General features: G+C 45.1%; 1 protein-coding gene across 2 annotated transcripts; it reads right to left on the reverse strand.

Moving 5' to 3' along the window:
* Nucleotides 1-8,571: 8,571 nt before the first annotated feature.
* On the reverse strand, nt 8,572-26,738 carry tcea2 (transcription elongation factor A (SII), 2). Of its 2 annotated transcripts, XR_014615033.1 has the most exons (11): nt 26,262-26,432; nt 25,375-25,437; nt 22,222-22,327; nt 21,863-21,959; nt 12,630-12,778; nt 12,345-12,401; nt 11,849-12,003; nt 11,522-11,668; nt 10,659-10,730; nt 9,210-9,734; nt 8,572-9,131 (listed from the first exon to the last, which is right to left on the reverse strand). XR_014615033.1 is itself a non-coding variant. In XM_084186872.1 (10 exons), exons 1-10 carry the CDS (start codon nt 26,328-26,330, stop codon nt 9,726-9,728), a joined length of 924 nt encoding a protein of 307 aa, XP_084042998.1. In that variant the 5' UTR covers nt 26,331-26,738; the 3' UTR covers nt 8,572-9,725. The 2 variants fall into 2 exon arrangements, 1 of the variants encoding a protein (XP_084042998.1); XM_084186872.1 differs by having other exon boundaries at nt 8,572-9,734; nt 26,262-26,738.
* Nucleotides 26,739-27,947: the final 1,209 nt, after the last annotated feature.

Genomic DNA, 27,947 nt, shown 5'->3' on the forward strand with positions numbered 1-27,947 from the left:
AAAGCTGTCATCAAGGCAAAGGGTGGCTATTTTGAATAATCTAAAATATAAAATATATTTTGATTTGTTTAACACTTTTTTGGTTACTACATGATTCCATATGTATTATTTCATAGTTTTGATGTCTTCACTATTATTCTACAATGTAGAAAATAGTAAAAATAAAGAAAAACCCTGGAATGAGTAGGTGTGTCCAAACTTTTGACTGGTACTGTACATCCTGACCATGTTTGGCTCCACAGACAGCTGTGAGTCAGCCTTCTCCACAATTAACTTTATTAAAAACAAATTCCGCACCAGGCTCACCAATGAACACCTGCACAAGTGTCTCAGAGTTGCTCTCACACCATTTGTGCCAAAGTTCGAAGCATTGGCAGGAGACAGAAAGTGTAATTTCTCTCATTAATGCAGGCCCAGGCCCTGAGTGACTTAAACATGAATATTGCATGGCCCACAGTGAAAGTTCTGTGCATTCTCCTTTGTTCTCCAGAAAACCTGCACTTTATTTAATTCAAGGAACCATGTACAATGGTTCACAGTGCACTTTTTGCATAGACAATTATGAAACCACTTTTGTTCTTCAGTAATGTTGACGCAATGTTGCATAAGTTGTAATTAATTCAAATTCTTAGTCTCATTTTAATGTTTATTTTTTAGTAGATGTTTGAACATTGCTGCGGGGGACTTGCTTCCATTCAGCCACAAGTGCATTAGTGAGGTCGGGCACTGATGTCGGGCGATTAGGCCTGGCTCGCAGTCGGCGTTCCAATTCATCCCAAAGGTGTTCGATGGGGTTGAGGTCAGGGCTCTGTGCCAGTCAAGTTCTTCCACACCGATCTCGACAAACCATTTCTGTATGGACCTCGCTTTGTGCACGGGAGCATTGTCATGCTGAAACAGGAAAGGGCCTTCCCCAAACTGTTACCACAAATTTGGAAGCACAGAATCATCTAGAATGTAATTGTATACTGTTGCGTTGATTTCCCTTCACTGGAACTAAGGGGCCTAGCCCGAACCATGAAAAACAGCCCCAGACCATTATTCCTCCTCCACCAAACTTTACAGTTGGCTCTATGCATTGGGGCAGGTAGTGTTCTCCTGGCATTCGACAAACCCAGATTCGTCCGTCGGACTGCCAGATGGTGAAGCGTGATTCATCAATCCAGAGAACGCGCTTCCACTGCTCCAGAGGCCAATGGCGGTGAGCTTTACACCACTCCAGCCAACGCTTGGCATTGCGCGTGGTGATCTTAGGCTTGTGTGCGGCTGCTCGGCCATGGAAACACATTTCATGAAGCTCCCGACGAACAGAACTCGGTAGTGAGTGTTGCAACTGAGGACAGACGATTTTTACGCACTATGCGCTTCAGCACTCACCGGTCCCGTTCTGTGAGCTTGTGTGGCCTACCACTTCGCGGCTGAGCCGTTGTTGCTCCTAGACATTTCCACTTCACAATAACAGCACTTACAGTTGACCGGGGCAGCTCTAGCAGGGCAGAAATCTGACGAATTGACTTGTTGGAAATGTGGCATCCTATGACGGTGCCACGTTGAACGTCACTGAGCTCTTCAGCAAGGCCATTGTACTGCCAATGTTTATCCATGGAGATTGCATGGCAGTGTGCTCGATTTTATACACCTGTCAGCAACGGTTGTGGCAGAAATAGCTGAATCCACTAATTTGAAGGGGTGTCCACATACTTTTGTTTATAAAATGTACCCTAAACAGTATATAGAAATGTATGTGGACACTCCTTCAAATCATAATTGCTCCTTAATGTACCAAATTAACCAAGCCTCACAGTTGTAAGTAGGCCCTAAACCTTCATGTTTTAATATTCCATTTTATGTTTTTGACAGAGAGACTAAAAGAGAGTTTGTCTCCTCAGCTTCGGTGGTCAAGAGGGCCATCTGTTGGATGCTAGAGGGACATGACAGGCTATACAAGAGGACAGGCTGGACAGGAGGACAGGCTGGACAGGAGGACAGGCTGGACAGGAGGACAGGCTGGACAGGAGGACAGACTGGACAAGAGGACAGGCTGGACAGGAGGACAGGCTGGACAGGAGGACAGGCTGGACAGGAGGACAGGCTGGACAGGAGGACAGGCTGGACAGGAGGACAGGCTGGACAGGAGGACAGACTGGACAAGAGGACAGGCTGGACAGGAGGACAGGCTGGACAGGAGGACAGGCTGGACAAGAGGACAGGCTGGACAGGAGGACAGGCTGGACAGGAGGACAGACTGGACAAGAGGACAGGCTGGACAGAAGGACAGGCTGGACAGGAGGACAGGCTGGACAAGAGGACAGGCTGGACAGGAGTCAACCCATCTGTTGGATGCTAGAGGGACCGGCTGGACAGGACAGGAGTCAACCCTCACATATCTATAATGTTACCGTAAAACTATGATTAAAACTGTAATTCTGCTCTGAGCTGTTTTTAAAGTGTTTCGTCATTGAATGCTCTAATGAACGTGACCCACCGGTAATTTCCTCATCATGTCTTCAGCCATAATGTTCTCTGGACATAATTAGACATGGATGTTCCTTAATGTACAGTACACTACAACATGGGCCTCATCTTCAGTAGTGACCTCAACATATAGAGGCTGCCTGTCACAAGAGAGAGAGGGAGAGAGGGGCTGAGGGAGAGAGAGACGGCGGGAGAGAGAGTCTGAGGGAGACAGAGACAGAGAGAGGGGCTGGATACGTCACCATGCAGAGAGAGGGGCTGAGGGAGAGAGGGGCTGAGAGAGAGAGGGGCTGAGGGAGACAGAGAGAGGGGCTGGATATGTCACCATGCAGAGAGAGGGGCTGAGGGAGAGAGAGACAGAGACAGAGAGAGGGGCTGGATATGTCACCATGCAGAGAGAGGTGCTGAGGGAGAGAGGGGCTGAGAGAGAGAGAGGGGCTGAGGGAGACAGAGACAGAGCGAGGGGCTGGATACGTCACCATGCAGAGAGAGGGGCGGAGGGAGAGAGGGGCTGAGGGAGACAGAGACAGAGAGAGGGACTGGATAGGTCACCGTGCTGAGGGAGAGAGGGGCTGAGGGAGACAGAGAGAGGGGCTGGATATGTCACCATGCAGAGAGAGGGGCTGAGGGAGAGAGGGGCTGAGGGAGACAGAGACAGAGAGAGGGACTGGATATGTCACCACGCAGAGAGAGGTGCTGAGGGAGAGAGGGGCTGAGGGAGAGAGGGGCTGGGAGAGAGAGGGGCTGAGGGAGACAGACGGAGAGAGAGGGGCTGAATAGGCCACCATGCAGAGAGAGGGGCTGAATAGGCCACCATGCAGAGAGTGAGGGGCTGGATAGGCCACCATGCAGAGAGTGAGGGGCTGGATAGGCCACCATGCAGAGAGAGGGTACTGGATAGGCCACCATGCAGAGAGAGGGGCTGAATAGGCCACCATGCAGAGAGAGGGGCTGAATAGGCAACCATGCAGAGAGAGGGGCTGAATAGGCCACCATGCAGAGAGAGGGGCTGGATAGGCCACCATGCAGAGAGCGAGGGGCTGAATAGGCCACCATGCAGAGAGAGGGGCTGGATAGGCCACCATGCAGAGAGAGGGGCTGGATAGGCCACCATGCAGAGAGAGGGGCTGAATAGGTCACCATGCAGAGAGAGGGGCTGAATAGGCCACCATGCAGAGCGAGGGGCTGAATAGGCCACCATGCAGAGAGAGGGGCTGAATAGGCCACCATGCAGAGAGAGGGGCTGAGGGAGAGAGGGGCTGAGAGAGAGAGAGGGGCTGAGGGAGACAGAGACAGAGAGAGGGGCTGAGGGAGAGAGGGGCTGAGGGAGACAGACGGAGAGCGAGGGGCTGGATAGGCCACCATGCAGAGAGAGGGGCTGAATAGGCCACCATGCAGAGAGAGGGGCTGGATATACAGACCTCGGCTTCAGTTGTGACCTCAACATAAACGCTCAATGTTGTCACCAGAAAGAGATGTGGGAATATGTGTCCAGAGAGAGGGGGTTAATATGTTACCATCCAGAGAGAGGGGGTTAATATGTTACCATCCAGAGAGAGGGGGTTAATATGTTACCATCCAGAGAGAGGGGGTTAATATGTTACCATCCAGAGAGAGGGGGTTAATATGTTACCATCCAGAGAGAGGGGGTTAATATGTTACCAACCAGAGAGAGAAATAGGCTGAATACTTCACCACAGAGACATTTGACATTTTAGTCATTTAGCAGACGCTCTTATCCAGAGCGCCACGCTCTACCGACTGAGCTACACTGGGACTATAAGACAGGGGCTGTCTGAATATTTCCACTGAACCCTAATCAGACTACAGAAATTAAGCATCTAGTCTTGCAGCTCTTTAGACGTAACTCAGCGCGTGCCTCTGTGTGTCTGTCAGACCAGAGAGGGATTTGACAGGCCGATCTGGTGCCTCTGTGTGTCTGTCAGACCAGGGAGGGATTTGACAGGCTGATCTGGTGCCTCTGTGTGTCTGTCAGACCAGGGAGGGATTTGACAGGCTGATCTGGTGCCTCTGTGTGTCTGCCAGACCAGAGAGGGATTTGACAGGCTGATCTGGTGCCTCTGTGTGTCTGTCAGACCAGAGAGGGATTTGACAGGCTGATCTGGTGCCTCTGTGTGTCTGCCAGACCAGGGAGGGATTTGACAGGCTGATCTGGTGCCTCTGTGTGTCTGTCAGACCAGAGAGGGATTTGACAGGCTGATCTGGTGCCTCTGTGTGTCTGTCAGACCAGGGAGGGATTTGACAGGCTGATCTGGTGCCTCTGTGTGTCTGTCAGACCAGGGAGGGATTTGACAGGCTGATCTGGTGCCTCTGTGTGTCTGCCAGACCAGAGAGGGATTTGACAGGCTGATCTGGTGCCTCTGTGTGTCTGTCAGACCAGGGAGGGATTTGACAGGCTGATCTGGTGCCTCTGTGTGTCTGCCAGACCAGAGAGGGATTTGACAGGCTGATCTGGTCCCACTCTGGATTCACACGTATGGAAATAACCTGCTATTGCCGGAATAAACACAGAGCTCCACAAAACACCAGCACTGTGCACTCTGACCAGGACGCTAGACCTGGAGTCGGGGTCACTCTGACCAGGACGCTAGACCTGGAGTCGGGGTCACTCTGACCAGGACGCTAGACCTGGAGTCGGGGTCACTCTGACCAGGACGCTAGACCTGGAGTCGGGGTCACTCTGACCAGGACGCTAGACCTGGAGTCGGGGTCACTCTGACCAGGACGCTAGACCTGGAGTCGGGGTCACTCTGACCAGGACGCTAGACCTGGAGTCGGGGTCACTCTGACCAGGACGCTAGACCTGGAGTCGGGGTCACTCTGACCAGGACGCTAGACCTGGAGTCGGGGTCACTCTGACCAGGAAGCTAGACCTGGAGTCGGGGTCACTCTGACCAGGACGCTAGACCTGGAGTCGGGGTCACTCTGACCAGGACGCTAGACCTGGAGTCGGGGTCACTCTGACCAGGACGCTAGACCTGGAGTCGGGGTCACTCTGACCAGGACGCTAGACCTGGAGTCGGGGTCACTCTGACCAGGACGCTAGACCTGGAGTCGGGGTCACTCTGACCAGGACGCTAGACCTGGAGTCGGGGTCACTCTGACCAGGACGCTAGACCTGGAGTCGGGGTCACTCTGACCAGGACGCTAGACCTGGAGTCGGGGTCACTCTGACCAGGACGCTAGACCTGGAGTCGGGGTCATTACTGCACATCGCAGCAAAATGTTTTGCAATGGAGAACAGAAACGAGCGTAGAGATTAGGCCACCTCACAGTCTTTTCAAACCGTTTTGGTCTGTTTCCTACATTGTGAACAGGCCCCCCCTACGTAAATGTACAGCAGTTTGACTTTTAGGAGTACCTAGTAAGTGTCATGCAAAGGAGCTGAGATGTCATGGATAACAAGGCAGGGGAATTGGCTAGTGGTTTGTTCCTCTGTTGGGTTTTTCCAGTGGTGGAAAAAGTACCCAATTGTCATACTTGAGTAAAGGTTAAGATACCTTAATAGAAAATGACTCAAGTAAAAGTCACCCAGTAAAATGCTACTTGATTAAGAGTCTAAAAGTATTTGGTTTTAAATATACTTTGGTATAAAAGTAAATGTAATTAATAAAATATACTTAAGTATCTAAAGTATAAATAATTTCAAATTCCCAAACCAGACGGTACCATTTTTTATTTGTATTATATATGGATAGCCAGGGGCACACTCCTCAACACTCAGACATCATTTACAAATGAAGCATGTGTGTTTAGTGAGTATGTCAGATGAGAGGCAGTCCGTCAGATCAGAGGCATTAGAGATGAAGGATGTTCTCTTGATAAGTGCATGAATTGGACCATATTCCTGGCATGCTAAGCTTTCAAAATGTAACAAATACTTTTACGTGTCAGGGAAAATGTATGGAGTAAAAAGTACATTTTCTTTAGGAACGTAGTGAAGTAAAAGTAGTCAAATATAAATACTAAAGTACAGACACCCTAAAAAACTACTTAAGTAGTAATTTAAAGTATTTTTACTTCAGTACTTTACACCACTGGGTTTTTCCAACAGCAAACTTTCAGTTGATCCAGTGGGAGGTGATGGGAAATATACATCAACTTTTGGAAGGTGTATTTTCTATGATTAAGTTAATTGCAGATACAGTGGGGGAAAAAAGTATTTAGTCAGCCACCAATTGTGCAAGTTCTCCCACTTAAAAAGATGAGAGAGGCCTGTAATTTTCATCATAGGTACACGTCAACTATGAAAGACAAAATGAGAAAAAAAAATCCAGAAAATCACATTGTAGGATTTTTAATGAATTTATTTGCATATTATGGTGGAAAATAAGAATTTGGTCAATAACAAAAGTTTCTCAATACTTTGTTTTATACCCTTTGTTGGCAATGACACAGGTCAAACGTTTTCTGTAAGTCTTCACAAGGTTTTCACACACTGTTGCTGGTATTTTGGCCCATTCCTCCATGCAGATCTCCTCTAGAGCAGTGATGTTTTGGGGCTGTCACTGGGCAACACGGACTTTCAACTCCCTCCAAAGATTTTCTATGGGGTTGAGATCTGGAGACTGGCTAGGCCACTCCAGGACCTTGAAATGCTTCTTACGAAGCCACTCCTTTGTTGCCCAGGCGGTGTGTTTGGGTTCATTGTCATGCTGAATGACCCAGCCACGTTTCATCTTCAATGCCCTTGCTGATGGAAGGAGGTTTTCACTCAAAATCTCACGATACATGGCCCCATTCATTCTTTCCTTTACACGGATCAGTCGTCCTGGTCCCTTTGCAGAAAAACAGCCCCAAAGCATGATGTTTCCACCCCCATGCTTCACAGTAGGTATGGCAGTCTTTGTCCTCCAAACACGACGAGTTGAGTTTTTACCAAAATGTTCTATTTTGGTTTCATCTGACAATATGACATTCTCCCAATCCTCTTCTGGATCATCCAAATGCACTCTAGCAAACTTCAGACGGGCCTGGACATGTACTGGCTTAAGCAGGGGGACACGTCTGGCACTGCAGGATTTGAGTCCCTGGCGGCGTAGTGTGTTACTGATGGTGGACTTTGTTATTTTGGTCCTAGCTCTCTGCAGGTCATTCACTAGGTCCCCCCGTGTGGTTCTGGGATTTTTGCTCACCATTCTTGTGATCATTTTGACCCCACGGGGTGAGATCTTGCGTGGAGCCCCAGATCGAGGGAGATTATCAGTGGTCTTGTATGTCTTCCATTTCCTAATAATTGCTCCCACAGTTGATTTCTTCAAACCAAGCTGCTTACCTATTGCAGATTCAGTCTTCCCAGCCTGGTGCAGGTCTACAATTTTGTTTCTGGTGTCCTTTGACAGCTCTTTGGTCTTGGCCATAGTGGAGTTTGGAGTGTGACTGTTTGAGGTTGTGGACAGGTGTCTTTTATACTGATAACAAGTTCAAACAGGTGCCATTAATACAGGTAACGAGTGGAGGACAGAGGAGCCTCTTAAAGAAGAAGTTACAGGTCTGTGAGAGCCAGAAATCTTGCTTGTTTGTAGGTGATCAAATACTTATTTTCCACCATAATTTGCAAATAAATTCATAAAAAATCCTACAATGTGATTTTCTGGATAAAAAAAATCTCAATTTGTCTGTCATAGTTGACGTGTACCTATGATGAAAATTACAGGCCTCTCTCATCTTTTTAAGTGGGAGAACTTGCACAATTGGTGGCTGACTAAATACTTTTTTTCCCCACTGTATCTAGTACTCACAAATATTTTATATGAGGGTATAAAGTCAGATGAAATTGGCTTCCTCTTTGGGCTTTTCCACAGCAAACATTCTGTAATGCAGATAGAACTTTCTTGGGTCTTTCACCTGCTGTTCATAGGGGGCGCGTTCAGCAGGACGTGTTGTGGAACGTTCAGATATAATTATGATACGTAGAACAAACATGCCTCTTACATGTACACCAAGGATCACGTCTGCTCTATTCATGACATCTGTATTTTCCAACATTAAACAATGTTCGGTTACTGAACTGAGCGTGGCTCGGGGTTGAGAGCGTTTAAAAAGTGTCAACAAGAACTCACCAGGATCCCCCAGACTCTTTCCACACTCCTTAGATCAGTTTTTAATTAAATTGACACAAGTTCCCGTTGGGAGGACAAACGTTTACATACAAAATAAATCACTTGCATGATAAAACTTTTCAAACCAGTCGATAGTTCGTCAGGAGGCTCTTCACTCCAGCATGTCTGAAATCCAACCTACATTTTATAAAAATTGGTTTCAACAAACGGAGATGTGTTGCGAACTCGATAGTGACGTCAGGCTATTTCTCCAGTCCCCGCTAACCCTTTAGTAACGTTCAGCAGAGAACAACCCGTCCTCCTCATCCCTTATTCACACTGCTCCTCCAATCTCTACATCTTCTAGCAAATCCTCTGGTTTCTCTCGTTTGTTTACGGAAGAATCAAAACCTAAATGGAACTATAAGAACCTGTGTAGCATGTATGTATGTATGTATGTATGTATGTATGTATGTATGTATGCATGTATGCATGTATGCATGTATGCATGTAGATTCAGAATAACTCCCAAGCACATTTTCAAAAAAAAAAAGGCTTGTTTTATATACAGCAAGTATGCGTCCCAAATAGCACCTTATTCTCTTTTTAGTGCACTACTTAGGGAATAGGGTGCCATTTGGGACTTACCCTAAGAGTGTATATACTCTATACAGCAAGTGTATAAAACTAACAGTAAAATAATTATTTTGTGGCACAGAGGGGCAAATTAAGGCACACCTATGTTCCCTAATGCAAAGAAAGAAAGAAAAAAAATTTAAAGTAAGATATAGCTTCAACTAATAAACAGCAAACCAAAAATGTTGTTTTAAGAGTAAGTGTTCAACATCAGCATGGTCCCAGAACGGTTTGTGCTCTTGCCAACTCGTTATCAAGCCAAGCATGACATTCCATAAGAGGTTGTGGCAAGCAGAAACACAAAAGGCACCCAGACTAGCTCCATATAATAGACAGAGAAAAGGATATGAAAATTAAATGCTACTAAATGTCAAAACATTTTATCCAGATTTATGAGTTAATGTTTAAAAAAAGATTTAAAAAAAAAAAAAAAAAAGAAGAAAAAGTATCAAAAACAACAAAGGAAAAACAGTCTGCAGTCGTAACAAAATAGGTCCCGGTTGACTTCGTTATCCATGTCAGCTCTTCTTGTAGCAAATCCAGAATATCATCTCAACAGAACTGGGGAGGAGGGAGAGAGAAGGTTTTTATTAAAATGTTTTACTTGCAATGATCATGGGATGTGGTTGATTTACTTTAGTTGAATGCACTGATTGAAGTCACTCTGAATAAGAGTGCTAAATGACTAGATTGTGAGTATACATGACAACAACAAAACAAAACAAAAAGTGGCCGGTAGGTGTGTTGAATTATCTTGATGTGAGAGAATGTATAACATCATTAGAAGTCTGGATGGTTACAACAACAGTAGCACCAGTAAAGTCAGCACTGCTTGACAATGTCTGCTGCCATCTTGTGGTGACAAGGTGGTACTGCACGAGTACTGAGCAGCCAAGCCATAATAAGCACCATGTTTCCACTTCCCCTACTTTAATATTAATTAATATGCCATTTAGCAGACACTTTTATCCAAAGCGACTTACAGTCATGCGTGCATACATTTTTGTGTATGGGTGGTCCCGGGGATCGAACCCACTACCTTGGCGTTACAAGCGCCGTGCTCTACCAGCTGAGCTACAGAGGACCACACTACTTCTAACCCTTATTTACATCTCACACCAAGTCAGGGTTAGGTAACCCCTGGTCTCTACCCCTATACACATGCCTGCAGATCTGACAGGACTGGATAGGCGGAAGCAATTATGTGAACGCTCCAACCAAACCAATCCAACCAAACTGATCCAATCATTTAAGAACTGCCTACAAAGCTTGGGAACAGGGTATCAGACCTGTGCAGAAAAATAATGTTATTTTGTAGTTTATTTAAAAACTTCAAAATACTTGAGGTAGTCCAATATAGCTGATAAAGAGTTAACTAAAAAAAGGCAACTATTTTATTTTGATATTCAAATTAAGCATAGATAAAACTAAATGATCCCAGGTCTGTACTAGACCCAGACAGAGTGAAATGGATACACAGCCTACCTTCCAGCGGTTGCCACAGCCGTTGCACAGTACAAAGGTGGTCATGGGCTCATCAGCACTGCGCGTTTGCACCTACAACACACAGGGAGAGACGGCGCATATTTACAACGAGCCACACATACAGGACACGGATGTACCCACACACACTGTTCTCACCTGTAGAAGCACGTACCCACACACACTGTTCTCACCTGTAGAAGCATGTACCTACACACACTGTTCTAACCTGTAGAAGCATGTACCCACACACACTGTTCTAACCTGTAGAAGCATGTTATTTTCTGTGATTTTACCCCAGGTGTGCTACACTGAACCGACTACACGTGTTGACCTGTGTGTTGGTGTAATGAAGTTAATGTCGTACCGTCGTAGGCTCACCCCCACAGCTTGAAATATTTCCACTGGCGTTAGCTTTTATGTGGTGCGACTTGCTAGTACGTTATACAGCAGGCGATCACGTGTGTTGGCGAGACAGAGGACAGGTGATCAAGTACTGATAAGGACATGAGGAAGCTGTACTGTTAGGCTGCACTCAGTGACGCTGGTTACACAGGTCCAGTTCACTACGTCAGTACCTGTGTAGAGGTGCAGTTCACTACGTCAGTACCTGTGTAGAGGTGCAGTTCACTACGTCAGTACCTGTGTAGAGGTGCAGTTCACTACGTCAGTCCCTGTGTAAAGGTGCAGTTCACTACGTCAGTACCTGTGTAGAGGTGCAGTTCACTACGTCAGTACCTGTGTAGAGGTGCAGTTCACTACGTCAGTCCCTGTGTAGAGGTGCAGTTCACTACGTCAGTACCTGTGTAGAGGTGCAGTTCACTACGTCAGTACCTGTGTAGAGGTGCAGTTCACTATGTCTGTACCTGTGTATAGGTGCAGTTCTTGCCCCTGCATTTGCCACATTGAAACATGTCCGTCTCTGTCCCGCCCACTTTGGACAGCTGGTGCTCTCGGATGGCGTCCTTGGTCAAAGCCTTCCTCATCTCCTTCAGCTCTGCACTCGCCATCTCCTGGTGGGTCAAACAGAGAATTGTGTAAGAATTGACCTTACAGAAGTGTCTCAGCGTCAGATGTGAAGTGTACACAAACATGTTATTTTAGACTCAACCTTAGGACATATTTCAACTCTAAGAGGTTCACTGCCAAAACATGAAACTCAGACACACCCCCCCACACAGACCCCTATGTACCTCAGCAGCCATGTTAGCGATGCGGTCAGCGGAGATGTTTCCAGCGAGGACGTTTCGTCGGAGGTCTGGGTTCTTCTGGTCCTTCAGGTTGGAGATACGGCTCCTCAGCCTGGACTTGTACTTCTGGTCTGTAGACTTAAACTCCTGGTAGATACGTGGAGCGGGGAAGTGAAGGAGAACACCGCACACAGTAAGACGCTCTTAGACATGCAGAGTCCGTCTATAAAAAAGACAATCCACATCCAGAAACCTTTGATATCCACATGTCTGTCGTCTGGTCTTCACCTCACCTCACCACCAAACATCTGTCTGGTCCTCACAACACCACCAAACATCTGTCTGGTCCTCACCACACCACCAAACATCTGTCTGGTCCTCACCACACCACCAAACATCTGTCTGGTCCTCACCACACCACCAGAAACACCAAACCACACATTTGTCTGGTCCTCACCACCAGAAACGGACAGCAACAAGCATACAGGTGAAAGGATATAGTCCTCAATCTGAGCAGCCAAGTTCTCAGTGTCTGCTCCAATGGTCTTGTGGTCATCTAACATATCAAACAGAGTGGTCATTAGTTAAAAAAATATACACAAATTAAACGTCAAAATAATGCATTTTAAAATGGCCCTCCAGCCACCCCATATCTTAGATCCCTCTGTGATTGGGCTACGTCTCACCCAGAGACGTATAATACTAGAGAGTTGCTGAAGTCATCAACCTATACAGCTGTAGAATGTGCTGATAATGGCAGCCATCTTGGTAGGGTCTGTCTCACCGTCGGTCTGCAGGGCAGCCACCAGCAGCTCTCGGCACTTGGTGCGTACGCTGTCAGTGGTGACGGGCACGGGGGGGAAGGAGGTGAACTTTGGAGTGGTGGGGGTCGTAGGGGTGGTGGGGGTCGTAGGGGGCTCAGGCAGTTTCTTGCTGGGGTAGATAAGAGGGTGACAGCGAGAAGAAAAATGTTACATGTTAGGAGTCACACTGATCCTTCCATTTATTCTAAACAGTAACATCAGTGTGTGTACTTTGTATTTTATTTATTAAGGATCCCCATTAGTTCCTGCCAAGTCAGCAGCTACTCTTCCTGGTGTCCAAACACATTAAGGCAATTACATTACACATAAAACAAAAGATAAAACAGTACATCATATAACATTATTACACCACTACCTATCTACAATACAAAATGTATAATACCACCATAAAACAATATTACAACGAACGCGTGTGCTAGCGTTTGTGTGCATGTCTCTTCACAGTCCCCGTTGTTCCATAAGGTGTATTTTTCTGTTTTTTTAAATCTGATTCTACTGCTTGCATGAGTTACCTGATGTGGAATGGAGTTTCATGTAGTAATGGCTCTATGTAGTACTGTGCGCCTCCCATAGTCTGTTCTGGACTTGGGGACTGTGAAGAGACCTCTGGTGGCATGTCTTGTGGGGTATGCATGGGTGTCTGAGCTGTGCGCCAGTAGTTCAAACAGACAGCTCGGTGCATTCAACATGTCAATACCTCTCACAAACACAAGTAGTGATGAAGTCAATCTCTCCTCCACTTTGAGCCATGAGAGATCGACATGCATATCATTAATGTTAGCTCCCATTGTACATTTAAGGGTCAGCCGCGCTGCCCTGTTCTGAGCCAATTGTAATTTTCCTAAGTCCCTCTTTGTGGCACCTGACCACACGACTGAACAGTAGTCCAGGTGTGACAAAACTAGAGCCTGTAGGATCTGCCTTGTTAAGAACGCAGAGCAGCGCTTTATTATGGCAGACTATTATCCCCAGCTTAGCTACTGTTGTATCAACATGTTTTTGACCATGACAGTTTACAATCCAGGGTTACTCGAAGCAGTTTAGTCACCTCAACTTCCACATTATTTATTACAAGATTTAGTTGAGGTTTAGTGAATGATTTGTCCTGAATACAATGCTTTTAGTTTTTGAAATATTTAGCACAAAATTATTCCTTGCCATGCATTCTGAACTAACTGCAGCTCTTTGTTAAGTGTTGCAGTAATTTCAGTCGCTGTAGTAGCAGACGTGTCTAGTGTTGAGTAATTCGCATACAGACACACTGGCTTTACGCATTAGTAAGTGTCATTAGTAAAGATTTTTAAAAGTAAGGGGCCTAAACAGCTGCCCTGGGGAATTCCTGATTCTACCTGGATTAAGTTTGAGAGGCTTCCATTAAAGAACACCCTCTGTGTTCTGTTAGACAGGCAACTCTTTATCCACAATATAGAAGGGGGTGTAAAGCCACAAGTTTTTCCATCAGCAGACTATGATTAATGTCAAAAGCCGTACTGAAGTCTAAATAGAAAAGCCCCCATCAATCTCTCTCAGCCAATCAGTAATTTGTGTAAGTGCTGTGCTTGTTGAATGTCCTTCCCTATAAGTGTGCTGAAAGCCTGTTAATTTGTTTACTGTAAAATAGCATTGTATCTGGTCAAACACTATTTTACTAAGTTTACTAAGAGCCTGATTGGTCGGCTATTTGAGCCAGTAAAAAGGGGGCTTTTCTATTCTTAAGTAGCGGAATTACTTTTGCTTCCCTCCAGGCCTGAGGGCACACACTTTCTAGGAGGCTTAAATGGAAGATATGGCAAATATGAGTGGCAATATCGTCCTCTATTATCCTCAGTCATTTTCCATCCAAGTTGTCAGACCCCGGTGGCTTGTCATTATTGATAGATCATTTTTTCACCTCTTCCACACTCACTACACATAATTGAAAATGTACAATGCTTGTCTTAACTAATTTGGTAAAATATACTTGGATGTGTAGTGTCGGCATTTTGTTGCTGGTATGCCAATGAAAAAAATCATTAAAAGTAGTTGGCAATATCAGTGGGTTGCGTGATGAATGAGCCATCTGATTCAATGAATGACAGAGCCGAGTTTGCCCAAAATTGTATTTAAGCTTTTTACTATCATTCATCTTTGTTTCATAGTATAGGTTTCTTCTTTTTATTCAGTTTAGTCACATGTCATGCCTAAGTTTGCTAATTTTACCAATGAAAAAACTATTAAAGTAGTTTGCAATATCAGTTTGTTTTGTGATGAATGAGCCATCTGATTCAATTAATGATGGAGCTGAGTTTGCCTTTTTTCCCAAAATGTAATTTTAAGGTGCTCCAAAGCTTTTTACTATCATTCTTTGTCATTTATCCTTGTTTCATAGTGTTGTATCTTCTTTTTATTCAGTTTTATCATATTTCTCAATTTGCAGTACGTTTGCAAGCGGGTTGTGCTGCCAGACTTATTTGCAATACCTTTTGCCTCATTCCTTGCAAACATACAATTTTTCATCAATTCCTCATCAATCCAAGGGGATTTAACCATTTTTACCAGTCGTTTTCTTAAATGGGTGCATGATTATTAGTAACTGGAATAAGACATTTCATAAAATGTGTCAAGTGCAGCATCTGGTTGCTCCTCATTACACACCACGGACCAACATATATTATTTACATCAACATAAGACGTAAATGTAAATGTAAATAAGAATCACTACAAAACCTATTGTACACCATACTAGGCCCAGCCTTTGGAACGTTGGTTTTCCTAGATATGGCTACTATATTGTGATCACTACATCCTGTGGATTTGGATAGTGCTTTAAAGCAAATTACTGCAGCATTAGTAAAGATGTGATCAATACATTTTGAGGATTTCATTCCTGTGCCGTTTGTAACTACCGTGATAGGTTGACTGATAACCTGAACCGGGCTGCAGGCACTGGTTACAGTTTGGAGCTTTTTCTTGAGTGGGCAGCTTCGTGAAAGCCAGTCAATATTGAGGTCAACCAGAAAATATACCTCTGTTGATATCACATACATTATCAAGCATTTCACACATGTTATCCAGATACTGACTGTTAGCACTTTGTGGTCTATAGCAGCTTCCCACAAGAATGGGCGTTAGGTGAGGCAGATGAACCTGTAGCTATATTACTAAAACAGTATTTAACATGAGATCTTCTTTAAGCTTTACAGGAATGTGGTTCTGAATATAGACCGCATTGACATGTCTTTTCTGTAGATGTCATAACCATGTATTGCAACCACTGTATCAAAAAGGTATTATCTAAGAGAGTTTCAGAGATAGTCAGAACATGAATGTCATCTGTTACTAGCAAGTTATTGACTTCATGAACCTTGTTTCTTAGGCTACAGAAAGTACCAGTTATATGTACACTACCAGTCAAAAGTTTTAGAAACAAGCCCCCGGTGACATACAGTACCAGTCAAAAATTTGGACACACCTACTCATTCCAGGGTTTTTCTTTATTTTTACATTGTAGAATAATAGTGAAGACATCAAAACTATGAAATAACACATATGGAATCATGTAGTAACTAAAGAAAGTGTTAAACAAATCACCTGCAATGCATTTCAATTAACAGGTTGCACACTTGGCATTCTCTCAACCAGCTTCATGAGGTAGTCACCTGGAATGCATTTCAATTAACAGTTGTGCCTTCTTAAAAGTTCATTTGTGGAATTTCTTTCCTTCTTAATGCGTTTCAGCCAATCAGTTGTGTTGTTACAAGGTAGGGGGGTATACAGAAGATAGCCCTATTTGGTAAAAAACCTAGTCCATATTATGGTAAGAACAGCTCAAATAAGCAAAGAGAAACAACAGTCCATCATTACGTTAAGACATGAAGGTCAGTCAATATGGAACATTAAGAACTTTTAAAGTTTCTTCAAGTGCAGTTGCAAAAACCATCAAGCGCTATGATAAAACTGGCTCTCATGAGGACCGCCACAGGAATGGAAGACCCAGAGTTACCTCTGCTGCAGAGGATAAGTTCATTAGAGTTACCAGCCTCAGAAATTGCAGGCCAAATAACTGCTGCACAGAGTTCAAGACACAGACACATCTCAACATCAACTGTTCAGTGGGGACTGTGCGAATCAGGCCTTCATGGTCGAATTGCTGCAAAGAAACCACTACTAAAGGACACCAATAAGAAGAAGAGATCTGCTTGAGCCAAGAAACACGAGCAATCGACATTAGACTGGTGGACATTTGTCCTTTGGTCTGGAGTCCAAATTGACGATTTTTGGTTCCAACCGCCGTGTCTTTGTGAGACGCGCTGTGGGTGAACGGATGATCTCCGCATGTGTAGTTCCCATCGTAAAGCCTGGAGGAGGTGGTGTTATGGTGCTTTGCTGGTGACACTGTCTGTGATTTATTTAGAATTCAAGGCACACTTAACCAGCATGGCTACCACAGCATTCTGCAGCAATACACCATCCCATCTGGTTTGGGCTTCGTGGGACTATCAATTGTTTTTCAACAGGACAATGACCCAACACACCTCCAGGCTGTGTAAGGGCTATTTTACCAAGAAGGACTGTGATGGGGCGCTGCAGATGACCTGGCCTCCACAATCCCCCGACCTCAACCCAATTGAGTTGGTTTGGGATGAGTCAGACAGCAGAGTGAAGGAAAAGCAGCCAACAAGTTCAGCATATGTGGGAACTCCTTCAAGACTGTTGGAAAAGCATTCCAGGTGAAGCTGGTTGAGAGAATGCCTAGTGTGCAAAGCTGTCAACAAGGCAAAGGGTGGTTATTTGAAAAACAAATCAAAATATTTGAGGTTCAACACTTTTTTGGTTACTACATTATTTCATGTGTTATTTCATAGTTTTGATATCTTCACTATTATTCTACAATGTAAAAAATAGTAAAAATAAAAACCCTTGAATGAGTAGGTGTGTCCAAACTTTTGACTGGTACTGTATTGTTAATGTGGGCTATTTTTAGCACTTTTCTGGGATGCCTGATTGTTTTTATTGCTTTACTGAGAAGCTTGTCAGAAGTATGTTCTTTATATTTCAGCCAATTGTGCAAGCTGCAAACAGTGGACTTCCTACAAGGGCACACCGCCTCAGTGCTAACAGTGTAACTCTGGTTCATAGGCACAGGATTAATGCATACAATAGCTGCAGGATCAATATAGGCATTCAGTGCAGTTAGGGGGACCTAAATTAAGTTATTTACATTGTGTCTGCCAACGCCCCTGGGATAATGTACATTTGCTACAGCATTATGACAACTCAGCGACACAATGGTAGGGATTAACTGAGCTGGTCTTGGGTCATTGATAAGTCAACATCTCAACGCAGCCCTGAAATGCGTGGACAGAGTCCAGGAGCCAATGGATGGACTCTGTCATTCCTGTAGAGCAGCTTCTGTTTCCAGAAGGTGTCGAAGTTCTCTATAAAAGTGATTCCAACAGAGCTACAGTAATCTTTTAGCAATACCAGTAGCCTGCTGAATCTTTCACACCGCGCCCCAACTATGGTGCCGGACCGGAAATAATTGTCCGCTTTTTGAAATCATTCAGAGCTAGAATCTGCCCGGCATCTGTCGTAGAATGGTCGGAAGCAGCCTTGTAATGTCCTGTACTCGTGCTCCAGGATAGCACAGGGTTTTTGGCCCGGGAACCAAGATGTTTCTTACAATAGAACTGCCGATGATGACAGCTGGTGCAATGGCTGAGGAAGTCCGGCCGTTCTTTCACCTCGAGAGGTTTCGTAAACCCCTTGAGGACCGAAGGGCAGTGGGGACCAATGGACCCGAGCCAGCTCTAGTATCCTTCGTGGATGATGAACGGGCCGGAGTCTCAGACAGCCTCACGGTCTGATGAGGGTGGGAGCTATGAGGATCTGAACCAGAAATAGAAGCCACCGGAGAGGGAGACAGAACAGAAGATGAAGACACAGGTAGCTCGGATCTGATCTCGAATCGGAAGCCCCCAGGGAAGAAGGCACAGGAACCTCTGGATCCAGGGCGGCAAAGCCATTTCTGGTCTATGTCCGGTCTTAACATCTCCAAGGAGGCCCCCGTTGCCATAGGACGCGGTTTTAGAACTCCACAGCGAGTGACATATCTCCATGGCTGGTTGGTAGGGTCGAGAACAGGAACATCCCCAAAGTCATCCAGGAGCATCCTACTAGCTCCATTCTCCAGGGAAGGGGGAGACCCCTTCGGGGAGGGATCCCTGCAGAGTACCGGCCAGTCGGCTGTGGAGAGCCGACACTTCCACCAAGCCAGAGCGGCGTCCGGCTACTGGGGTAAAAGAGAAAGAAGAAGTAGGCGGGTGTGGATTCCCCAGTAGCTTGTGTAGGTTTGCTACTTGTTTGCTGAGAGTAGCCACTTCGCCCCTGTAGTCCTCTGCAGGCAAACAGTTGCTACATTGAAAGTCCGGGCGGTCCACATTGTCCTGGAATAAAGTGAAATATACAGCTCCTGCAGCATTGAAAACGTTCAATTGCGACATCCATTTGAGACTGCCGGCCAGCTAGGCTTCTTTGTCGCTCTCCTTACATGGAATTCTCAACTAAGTGAACAGATAGAGCTCAGAATTTTTTTTTTTACAAAATCCCAAAAAAGCAGAAAGATCTTTTAAGGTCCTTTAAATCCTCTCACTGCGATGAGCACGAAAGCGGAGTGCCTTTGCACGTACGTCTAGCATCGGCTAACGTTAGCTATACAACGCCGTTCCAGCCAGGTCAGGTTGCAGGGAAAAAGCAGCAGGGAATACAGCCACAAATAGCGTGGGACACCTCCGCGCTCGCAGTGTTAGCGCAAGTGCTAACCGCGTCGCAGGCTGTGTTCAAGCTGTTCGTGGAAAACCCTGCTAGTTTGATACTGATAGCTACCAGCTAGGCTAGTAGCTAGCGTCGGCAAACAACTTCAGACTTTTTGGTCTGGCAGGATCCCTGGGACAGATAGTAGTGGTCACAGAAAACTGAGGCTAACCGCGTCGCAGGATCCAAAATCAAAAAGTATAATCAATCAAACTTAGCAAGGAAACACTGTCACAACTTTACAAAAACAATAAAACAGAGGTCTCTCGTTCAGCGTTCAACATACGTTGCGCTCTGATGACGTAGGGGGAGATGTAGCTTGTGTGGTGTAGCCCTAGTGTTCACCTGTCAGTGTGTGTGTGTGTGTGTGTGTGTGTGTGTGTGTGTGTGTGTGTGTGTGTGTGTGTGTGTGAGAGAGAGAGAGACTGTATCAAACCCCTGTCATCTACCGACCCAAGCTAGATTACGCGTCACCCAAGAGTAGTTCATTGAACCACCTCTGCTACATTCAGTGGCTTGCGAAAGTATTCCCACCCCCTTGACATTTTTACAACCTGGAATTAAAATTGATTTTTTGGGGGGTTTGTATCATTTGATTTACACAACATGCCTACCACTTTGAAGATGCAAAATATTTGTTTTCGTCAAACAAACAAGAAATAAGACAAAAAACGGAAGACTTGAGCGTGCATAACTATTCACCCCCCCCCCCCCCAGGTCAATACTTTGTAGAGCCACCTTTTGCAGCAATTACAGCTGCAAGTCTCTTGGGGTATGTCTCTATAAGCTTGGCACATCTAGCCATTGTACAGCAATCTTTAAGTCATACCACAGATTCTTAATTGGATTGAGGTCTGGGCTTTGACTAGGCCATTCCAAGACCTTTAAATGTTTCCCCTTAAACCACTCGAGTGTCGCTTTAGCAGTATGCTTAGGGTCATTGTCCTGCTGGAAGGTGAACCTCCGTCCCAGTCTCAAATCTCTGGAAGACTGAAACAGGTTTCCCTCAAGAATTTCCCTGTATTTAGCGCCATCCATCATTCCTTCAATTCTGACCACTTTGCCAGTCCCTGTCGATGAAAAACATCCCCACAGCATGATGCTGCCACCACCATGCTTCACTGTGGGGATGGTGTTCTCGGGGTGATGAGAGGTGTTGGGTTTGCGCCAGACATAGCGTTTTCCTTGATGGGCAAAAAGCTAAATTTTAGTCTCATCTGACCAGAGTACCTTCTTCCATATGTTTGGGGAGTCTCCCACATGCCTTTTGGCAAACACCAAACATGTTTGCTTATTTTTTTCTTCAAGCAATGGCTTTTTTCAGGCCACTCTTCCGTAAAGCCCAGCTCTGTGGAGTGTACGGCTTAAAGTGGTCCTATGGACAGATACTCCAATCTCCACTGTGGAGCTTTGCAGCTCCTTCAGGGTTATTGTTGATGTCTTTGCGCCTCTGATTAATGCCATCCTTGCCTGGTCTGTGAGTTTTGGTGGGTGGCCCTCTCTTGGCAGGTTTGTTGTGGTGCCATATTCTTGCCATTTTTAATAATGGACCCATGGGGCGGCGCACAATTGGCCCAGCGTTGTCCAGGGTAGGGGAGGGAATGGCCGGCAGGGGATGTTGGTAGAGCATGGCGTTTGCAACGCCAGGGTTGTGGGTTCGATTCCCACGGGGGGGGGGGGGGGGGGGGGGCAGTATGAAAAAATAAAAAATATAATGTATGCACTCACTAACTGTAAGTCGCTCTGGATAAGAGCGTCTGCTAAATGACTAAAATGTAAATGGTGCTCCGTGGGATGTTCAAAGTTTCAGATCTTTTTTATAACCCAACCCTAATCTGTACTTCTCCACAACTTTGTCCCTGACCTGTTTGGAGAGCTCCTTGATCTTCATGGTGCCGCTTGCTTGGTGGTGCCCCTTGCTTAGTGGTGTTGCAGACTCTGGGGCCTTTCAGGACAGGTGTATATATACTGAGATCATGTGACACTTAAATAAAGTCCACCTGTGTGCAATCTAACTAATTATGTGACTTCTGAAGGTAATTGGTTGCACCGGATCTTATTTAGGGTCTTCATAGCAAAGGGGGTGAATACATATGCACGCACCCCTTTTCCGTTATTTATTTTTTTAAACAAGTTATATTTTTCATTTCCCTTCACCAATTTGGACTATTTTGTGTATGTCCATTACATGAAATCAAAAAAAAAATCTATTTAAATTACAGGTTGTAATGCAACAAAATAGGAAAAAACACCAAGGGGGATGAATACTTTTGCAAGGCACTGTATGACTCCACATTAGCCCACTGAGCTAAAGCCTAGGCATTAGTTCAGGGAGCTCACACAAGGTTATTCACTGAACTACCTCTGGTACCTGACACACTTGGTTGTCACGGTGTCTCACCTCCTGTCGCTGGATCCAGGACTGTCCTTGGACGTTGATGACCTCAGAGGAGAGCCCTCCTTCTTCTTCTCCTCCGCAGCCTTCCCCTCAGCACCGTCTGAAGAGACAACACATCATTATTCCCATTCAGGTGTTTATCTCTTTAGAAAAATGCTTTCTGTTTAGTCTTCTTCATTACTGTACAAGTCTGTATTATAATAATTTTCCATCCCGGTCTCTCTAGAGCAGACATGTGGATCGCACCTGTCCAGTACAGACAGTGGTACGAGGCAGACCTGCAGGACAGACAGACAGACAGACAGACAGTGGTACGAGGCAGACCTGCAGGACAGACAGACAGTGGTACGAGGCAGACCTACCCAGTAGTTTCTTCCAGGATTTGATGAGTGACTTGGCCAGAGTCTGGACCTCTTCCTCTGAACTCTGCTTCCTCACAGCGTTCACCGACATGCCGATCCTGGTGGACTAACACAGACATCTTTATCATTACGGTCAGCGATTTTTTTTTCTACATTGCATTTAAAAACTCTAAACTGCTATTCAGAAAACAGCAACAACAAAAAATGACCCCTGCCATTAATGATCACTATCAGGTTTAAAGGTCTGTGGAACGGCTATTAAATGCTCAATATCAGGTTTAAAAGGTATGTGGAACGACCATTAATGATCAATATCAGGTTTAAAAAGGTCTGTGGAACGGCATATACAATGTCAACCACTACTCAACCTGATCATAAATTGAGTCTTTTTTCACAATAAAATTGCAGCTTTAAAAATAACGGATTGCATGCATCTAGTTTCAAGTTTCATTAGTCGTATGTATGGGATAAGCATGGTGTACATCGTCCAATGAAATGCAAGAACAATAAGAAATAATAAAATATAAGAATACGAACATAAAGTAAATAGAACAGAATAAACATTTTAGCATAAATATAATAGAGGAGAATTTATAGTGCCAATATTTACACGTTTTGGGGAAGGGGGGGGGGGGCAGTGTATAAACTGAGCAGTATAATAAGATTCTGGTAGCAGCGGTTGTGATGTGCGTGTAGTGTATGTAATATATATATATATATATATGTCTGTGTGCCAAGTTGTGGAGAATCAGAGCATGTGGTCAGTCCAGTTCAAGTGTTCAGCAGTCTGATGATTTGTAGATAGAAACTGTCTGCTATTCTGAGCCTGTTGGTATCAGACCTCATGCTCCGATACCGTCTGCCCTACAGTAAGGGAGTGAACAGATCGTGGCTGGGGGGTGTGGGGTCCTTGATGATGCTGCAGGACTTCCTTAAGCACTGCTTCAAGTAGATATCCTGGATGGGTGGGAGCACGGTCCCAGTGATGTCCAGGATGGGTGGGAGCACCGGTCCCAGTGATGTCCTGGATGGGTGGGAGCACGGTCCCAGTGATGTACTGGGCCATCTTCCCCACCCACTGGGGGAACTTGCGGTTGTGAACTAAGAAATACCCATACCAGGCCGTGAAGCAACCGGTCAATTATTCTCTAGATGGTGCAGCGGTAGTATTTGGAGAGGAGCCGGGGAGACATGCTGAACTTCTTCTGCCGCCTTCGGAAGTAGAGACGCTGTCGCGCCCTCTTGACAAGGGTGGTGGTGTTGGTCCATAACAAGTCCTTGGTGATGAGGATGCCGAGAAAATGCTGTCTCTCTCTCTACTGCAGTCCCGTTGATGTGGATCTATCGTCGCACTTGCAGGACTAATGCAAGAAAGGCTACTATTCCTAATGTGATGAGTAGATAGTGTAACAGCGTTGCTTCCGTCCCTCTCCTCGCCCCCAACCTGGGCTTGAACCAGGGACCCTCTGCACACATCGACAACAGTCACCCTCGAAAGCACCGTTACCCGTCGGCTCCACAAAAGCCACGGCTCTTGCAGAGCAAAGGGAAACGACTACTTCAAGGTCTCAGAGCGAGTGACGTCACCCGATTGAAACGCTACTAGCGCGCACCGCTAACTAGCTAGCCATTTCACACCGGTTACAATGGCGTAGTCATAACTTAGGCTAATAATCTAACTCACTCAGTTAGCAAACACAGTTGTGAACAGTGCATGCCTGAGCACAATAGTGACAGAGTAGGACTGATCAGAGACGTTGCTTCTCCTTTCTTTGCACAAGAAAAAAAAAATGTGGCCTTTTATAAACACATTTAATGTAATTCTACTACACTTTACATGACCGGACATCTTTTTAATATAACAAATTAGTAGCCTGCTCTGCTGACACTGACAAACAGTTCAGTAAAAACAACCTTGTCTTGAATGCAACCATCTAATTTATGCCTACTAAAAGGGGAGACAAATTGTACAATATGACGTCCATCTATTATTGTCCCCCCCCCCCCCCCCAAAAAAAAAAAATCCTGTGGTACTGATCCAATGATAAAGATAGTGAATATGCACACTCAATAGGGATATGGCCGATGCTCTCAGCTGGTGCCAATTCGGAGTTGAAAATTCAAATAAACTAGAGACAGATTAGTATTTTCTTCCGTCTTCTCTTTTCAACAATAGCCATTTGAGTTTTAGACTCAACAAATCAGCAATTTGGTAGGCTATTTGCCACGCACTGCCCAAATTGCACACTTATATCAATCCACAGCAAAAAAATAAAAATAAAAAAATATGACCCTCTGGGGCCAAATCATGCGCTCTGGTGTAGTATTTTATTTCTGTATAGGCACAAGCAATTATATAGCAAATTTAATTCCATTTTCTTTAGGGGAAGCTTATCTTCCCCTAGCCTATGGGATGCTCCGCCTATGCCGACATCAATGTGAAAGTAATCGGTGAGTTCAAATGGTGACATCAAATTCAAAGCAATCAGAGCACTGCCTAAACGGCTGACCGGCAAAGCAAACTGTCTGGCACTGTCTCTGCCTTCCAAGGGATGCGCCGCATGGTCCTAAAGCAAGCCAATCAATTTGTTAACGGACGTTACATTTTTTAAATCGGGCTTGGAATAACTGTAGCCTAATTTACATGTTTGGTCTTGAGCTATGGTCTGGCCCTGCCCAACAGACACCCCTGATGCAGATCCTGGACTGACACCATAGAGAAATTGTAAAGACATAGTATTGTATTGACATTTTTTTTACATTTACATTTTTAGTCATTTAGCAGACGCTCTTATCCAGAGCGACTTACAGTTAGTGAGTGCATACATTAATTTTTTAATTTTTTCATACTGGCCCCCCGTGGGAATTGAACCCACAACCCTGGCGTTGCAAACGGCATGCTCTACCAACTGAGCTACATCCCTGCCGGCCATTCCCTCCCCTACCCTGGACGACGCTGGGCCAAATGTGTGCCGCCCCCATGGGTCTCCCGGTCGCGGCCGGCTACGACAGAGCCTGGATTCGAACCAGGATCTCTAGTGGCACAGCGATGCAGTGCCTTAGACCATTGCATTGACCATAGTAACACAATATAATAGTATTTTCTTCTGTGGTATAGACAGAGAGGCCTACAGTAAACAAGCTTAGGTCTACCTGTAGTGTCTCCAGAGACATCTTCATGTTCTTCAGTTCCCTCAGCAGATATAGGGCACCATCCTGTGAATAAAGGAGACAGATAAATATTGATACCTATTAAATTGAAATGGACGCTGTATACAATAATATCAATCTATTTTTTAGTGAACGAGCATTATGCATATGCTGTTATTCCAACAATATTAGGCTAGAATCTAGATGATAAGACCAATAAAAACTGGGTGGTGTAGGCCTATGGTGATATGGGAACGAATGTGAGCACAGCGGCCAAATTTGGTTAGGTTAACTGTACGTTTTAAATGGCTGGTCATCCGTGTGGCGGGGACTGAATGCGTATGGATGTAAGGACTTTATCTCCAGGTAAAATATTCCGGTGTCGCCTCCATGCAAGGGTCGAAAGCAGAGGTAGTGAGTGGCATGTTCGAAAAACGACATATCTAGGCCAAAGTTAACCTATACAGATAACAAACGATCCCGCTGATAAACCCGAGTAGCCATGACTGGGCTTAACTAATTAGGAGAACGGAGGGGCAGGGGGGGGTCTGGGGGCAGGTTTTAATGTCTACGGTGTGGACAGCCGTTCATAACAAACAAATCACCGCGTGAATGCAACAATGTTTCAATATGTTGCCATTACAACCTACGCTGCCACACAGTAGTAGTGAAGTGCAACAATTCACTTTCACTTCAAGGTCGACAGCGCAATCAACTCGTTTTTTCCCCTGTTCGGAACCCCGAAAAACCAATAGCCAACAGCTTTCTGTAGCTTGCTAGAATTTTCGATGTCTACAAAAGGTGCATCCGACATCACACGACCACCACAACACTCCTGCCATGCCTAGCATACCTGATTTCTGCCGCGCCACCTAGCAAACTCAACTTACCGTGTTTTTCTTGTGCACCATTTTGTCCAGCGTTTTAGCAATGCGTTCGACCTCCTGCTCTTTCGCCATTTTGCTTATATTTTTGCAGCTGCTCTTCTCTCCCGCTACGGATGAACCTCCATTTATGTTGAAAAACCTCTCTCGTCTCTTTCCCTTCCCCTACTGTCACCAACGCATCCACTTATTTCCCTACGGCGCGGTGTGGCTTTTCTGTCTGTTAAGGCGAGAGAGGTTGGGATTTGTAGTTTGTGGACTACAGAAAAATATGCTGTTTGACGCTTGTTCATTTCTCTAATCTTTCACCCAACCATTACTTCACCAAATGCGCTCCAAACGTGTGCAAACATCTCTCTAATCACTTTCTGTTTTGTTTTTTTGTATAGACCGCATGAAACTGTAATCAGTTGACTCATCTGCCTCTGTTGCTCTTGTTGAACTCACCTCCCTGGCCTCGGTAAATAACACCTTTCTTTCATTAGCCCAGTGGGCGTCGCTGTTTCCACTCTTTTGGGTTGACTAGTGGCGGGATAACCTAACACAGCAGGTTTAAAAGAAACTCCTCGAACGGCTTGTCCGAAGACAGTACAGTATGAAGACGAGCAGAAACTCATTCTCCAATAGAAATCCCCCGATCACGCTTGTAGGCGACGTTGGCTAGCTCTGCTCATGCGCATAAACACCTCATCGGGTCTAACGGGTCGTATCGCGCTTAACTGCGCATGTGCAGGCCGTAAAATCAAAAGGCACTCCTTCGATATAAAGTAGTTTTTTTTTCTCACGAAAATGAAAACGTGTCAGTTTGTCACGAGGTCTGAGTAATAACATGTTCAACTACTTAAGACATTGGCTCGAATCTAGGTTGTGCCTTTTAGATTGAGAAAAAAATAACAACTAAAGGAAGAATCTTTCACTTCTCTCATTGACTGGTCTGGTCTGTTTCGCAAGCGTTCCCGGAAGTCTCGCGATGTTGCGCCTCTTGATTTAGAAACTCTGGCATTTCTTTCTTTTTGGTCCTGACGAGAGAAAAAAAACTGTCGGGGTAGATTATTTTCTGCACTGTTCATCCAATCCAGTAAATGTGCATTAGTTAAAATGGAGTGTCGCCAGGCTTCTCCTCTTCCTCTCTGATGTCGACTTTGTTAACCCGGAGAGGAAAAGGCGAAGCGAGAGGATTACTCCGTCCAAAATCTGTCAGCGTGAGATAAGCCCATTTTTTTGTATGGAGGTCTATGAGAGAGTGTCGAATTACGTGAGGTTTATTTGATCAAATATAAGTTTGGTAATGTTTAGGCTGATGCACGTGGTATTCCGGCAACTTTGAGAAAAACGACTTAGGTGTGCCTTTTGTGCATATACTGCCCTCTCGTTGGCTAGAATGGTCACACCTGATCTCGCCTGCCTTCCATCATTAAGGACATGTATTTCCATTGTAAAAGCAGTCACTTTGCTATCTTAACCAAAGAGTATCTATTATATTGACAACGGCCGAAAGTGGAAGAGGCGACACAGTCTCTTTCCATTTCCCCTGAAACCGGATGCACATTTTATAGATTATATTGACCAGATACTCTAGTGGCCGTTCTAACGATGAAAATAAATGTATTCAAAAATGGAAGCCAGCCTGGAGGAGGCAAGATCAGGTGGGACCATTTTAGCCAATGAGAGGGCAGATATGCGTGTGAGGAG

The sequence above is a fragment of the Coregonus lavaretus genome (assembly GCF_964263955.1).
Source record: "Coregonus lavaretus genome assembly, chromosome: 22".
In the NCBI taxonomy this organism is placed as follows: Eukaryota; Metazoa; Chordata; class Actinopteri; order Salmoniformes; family Salmonidae; genus Coregonus; species Coregonus lavaretus.

Bases quoted from the DNA above. Each gene is read 5' to 3' on its own strand.
- tcea2 (XM_084186872.1), bottom strand. From the start codon at position 26,330: ATGGCGAAAGAGCAGGAGGTCGAACGCATTGCTAAAACGCTGGACAAA. The intron at 22,328-25,374 runs GTAGACCTAAGC...TGTCTGTGTTAG, and splicing joins TGTCTCTGGAGACACTACAG to TCCACCAGGATCGGCATGTC. The intron at 10,731-11,521 runs GTACAGACATAG...TGTGTGTTGTAG, and splicing joins AGAACTGCACCTATACACAG to GTGCAAACGCGCAGTGCTGA.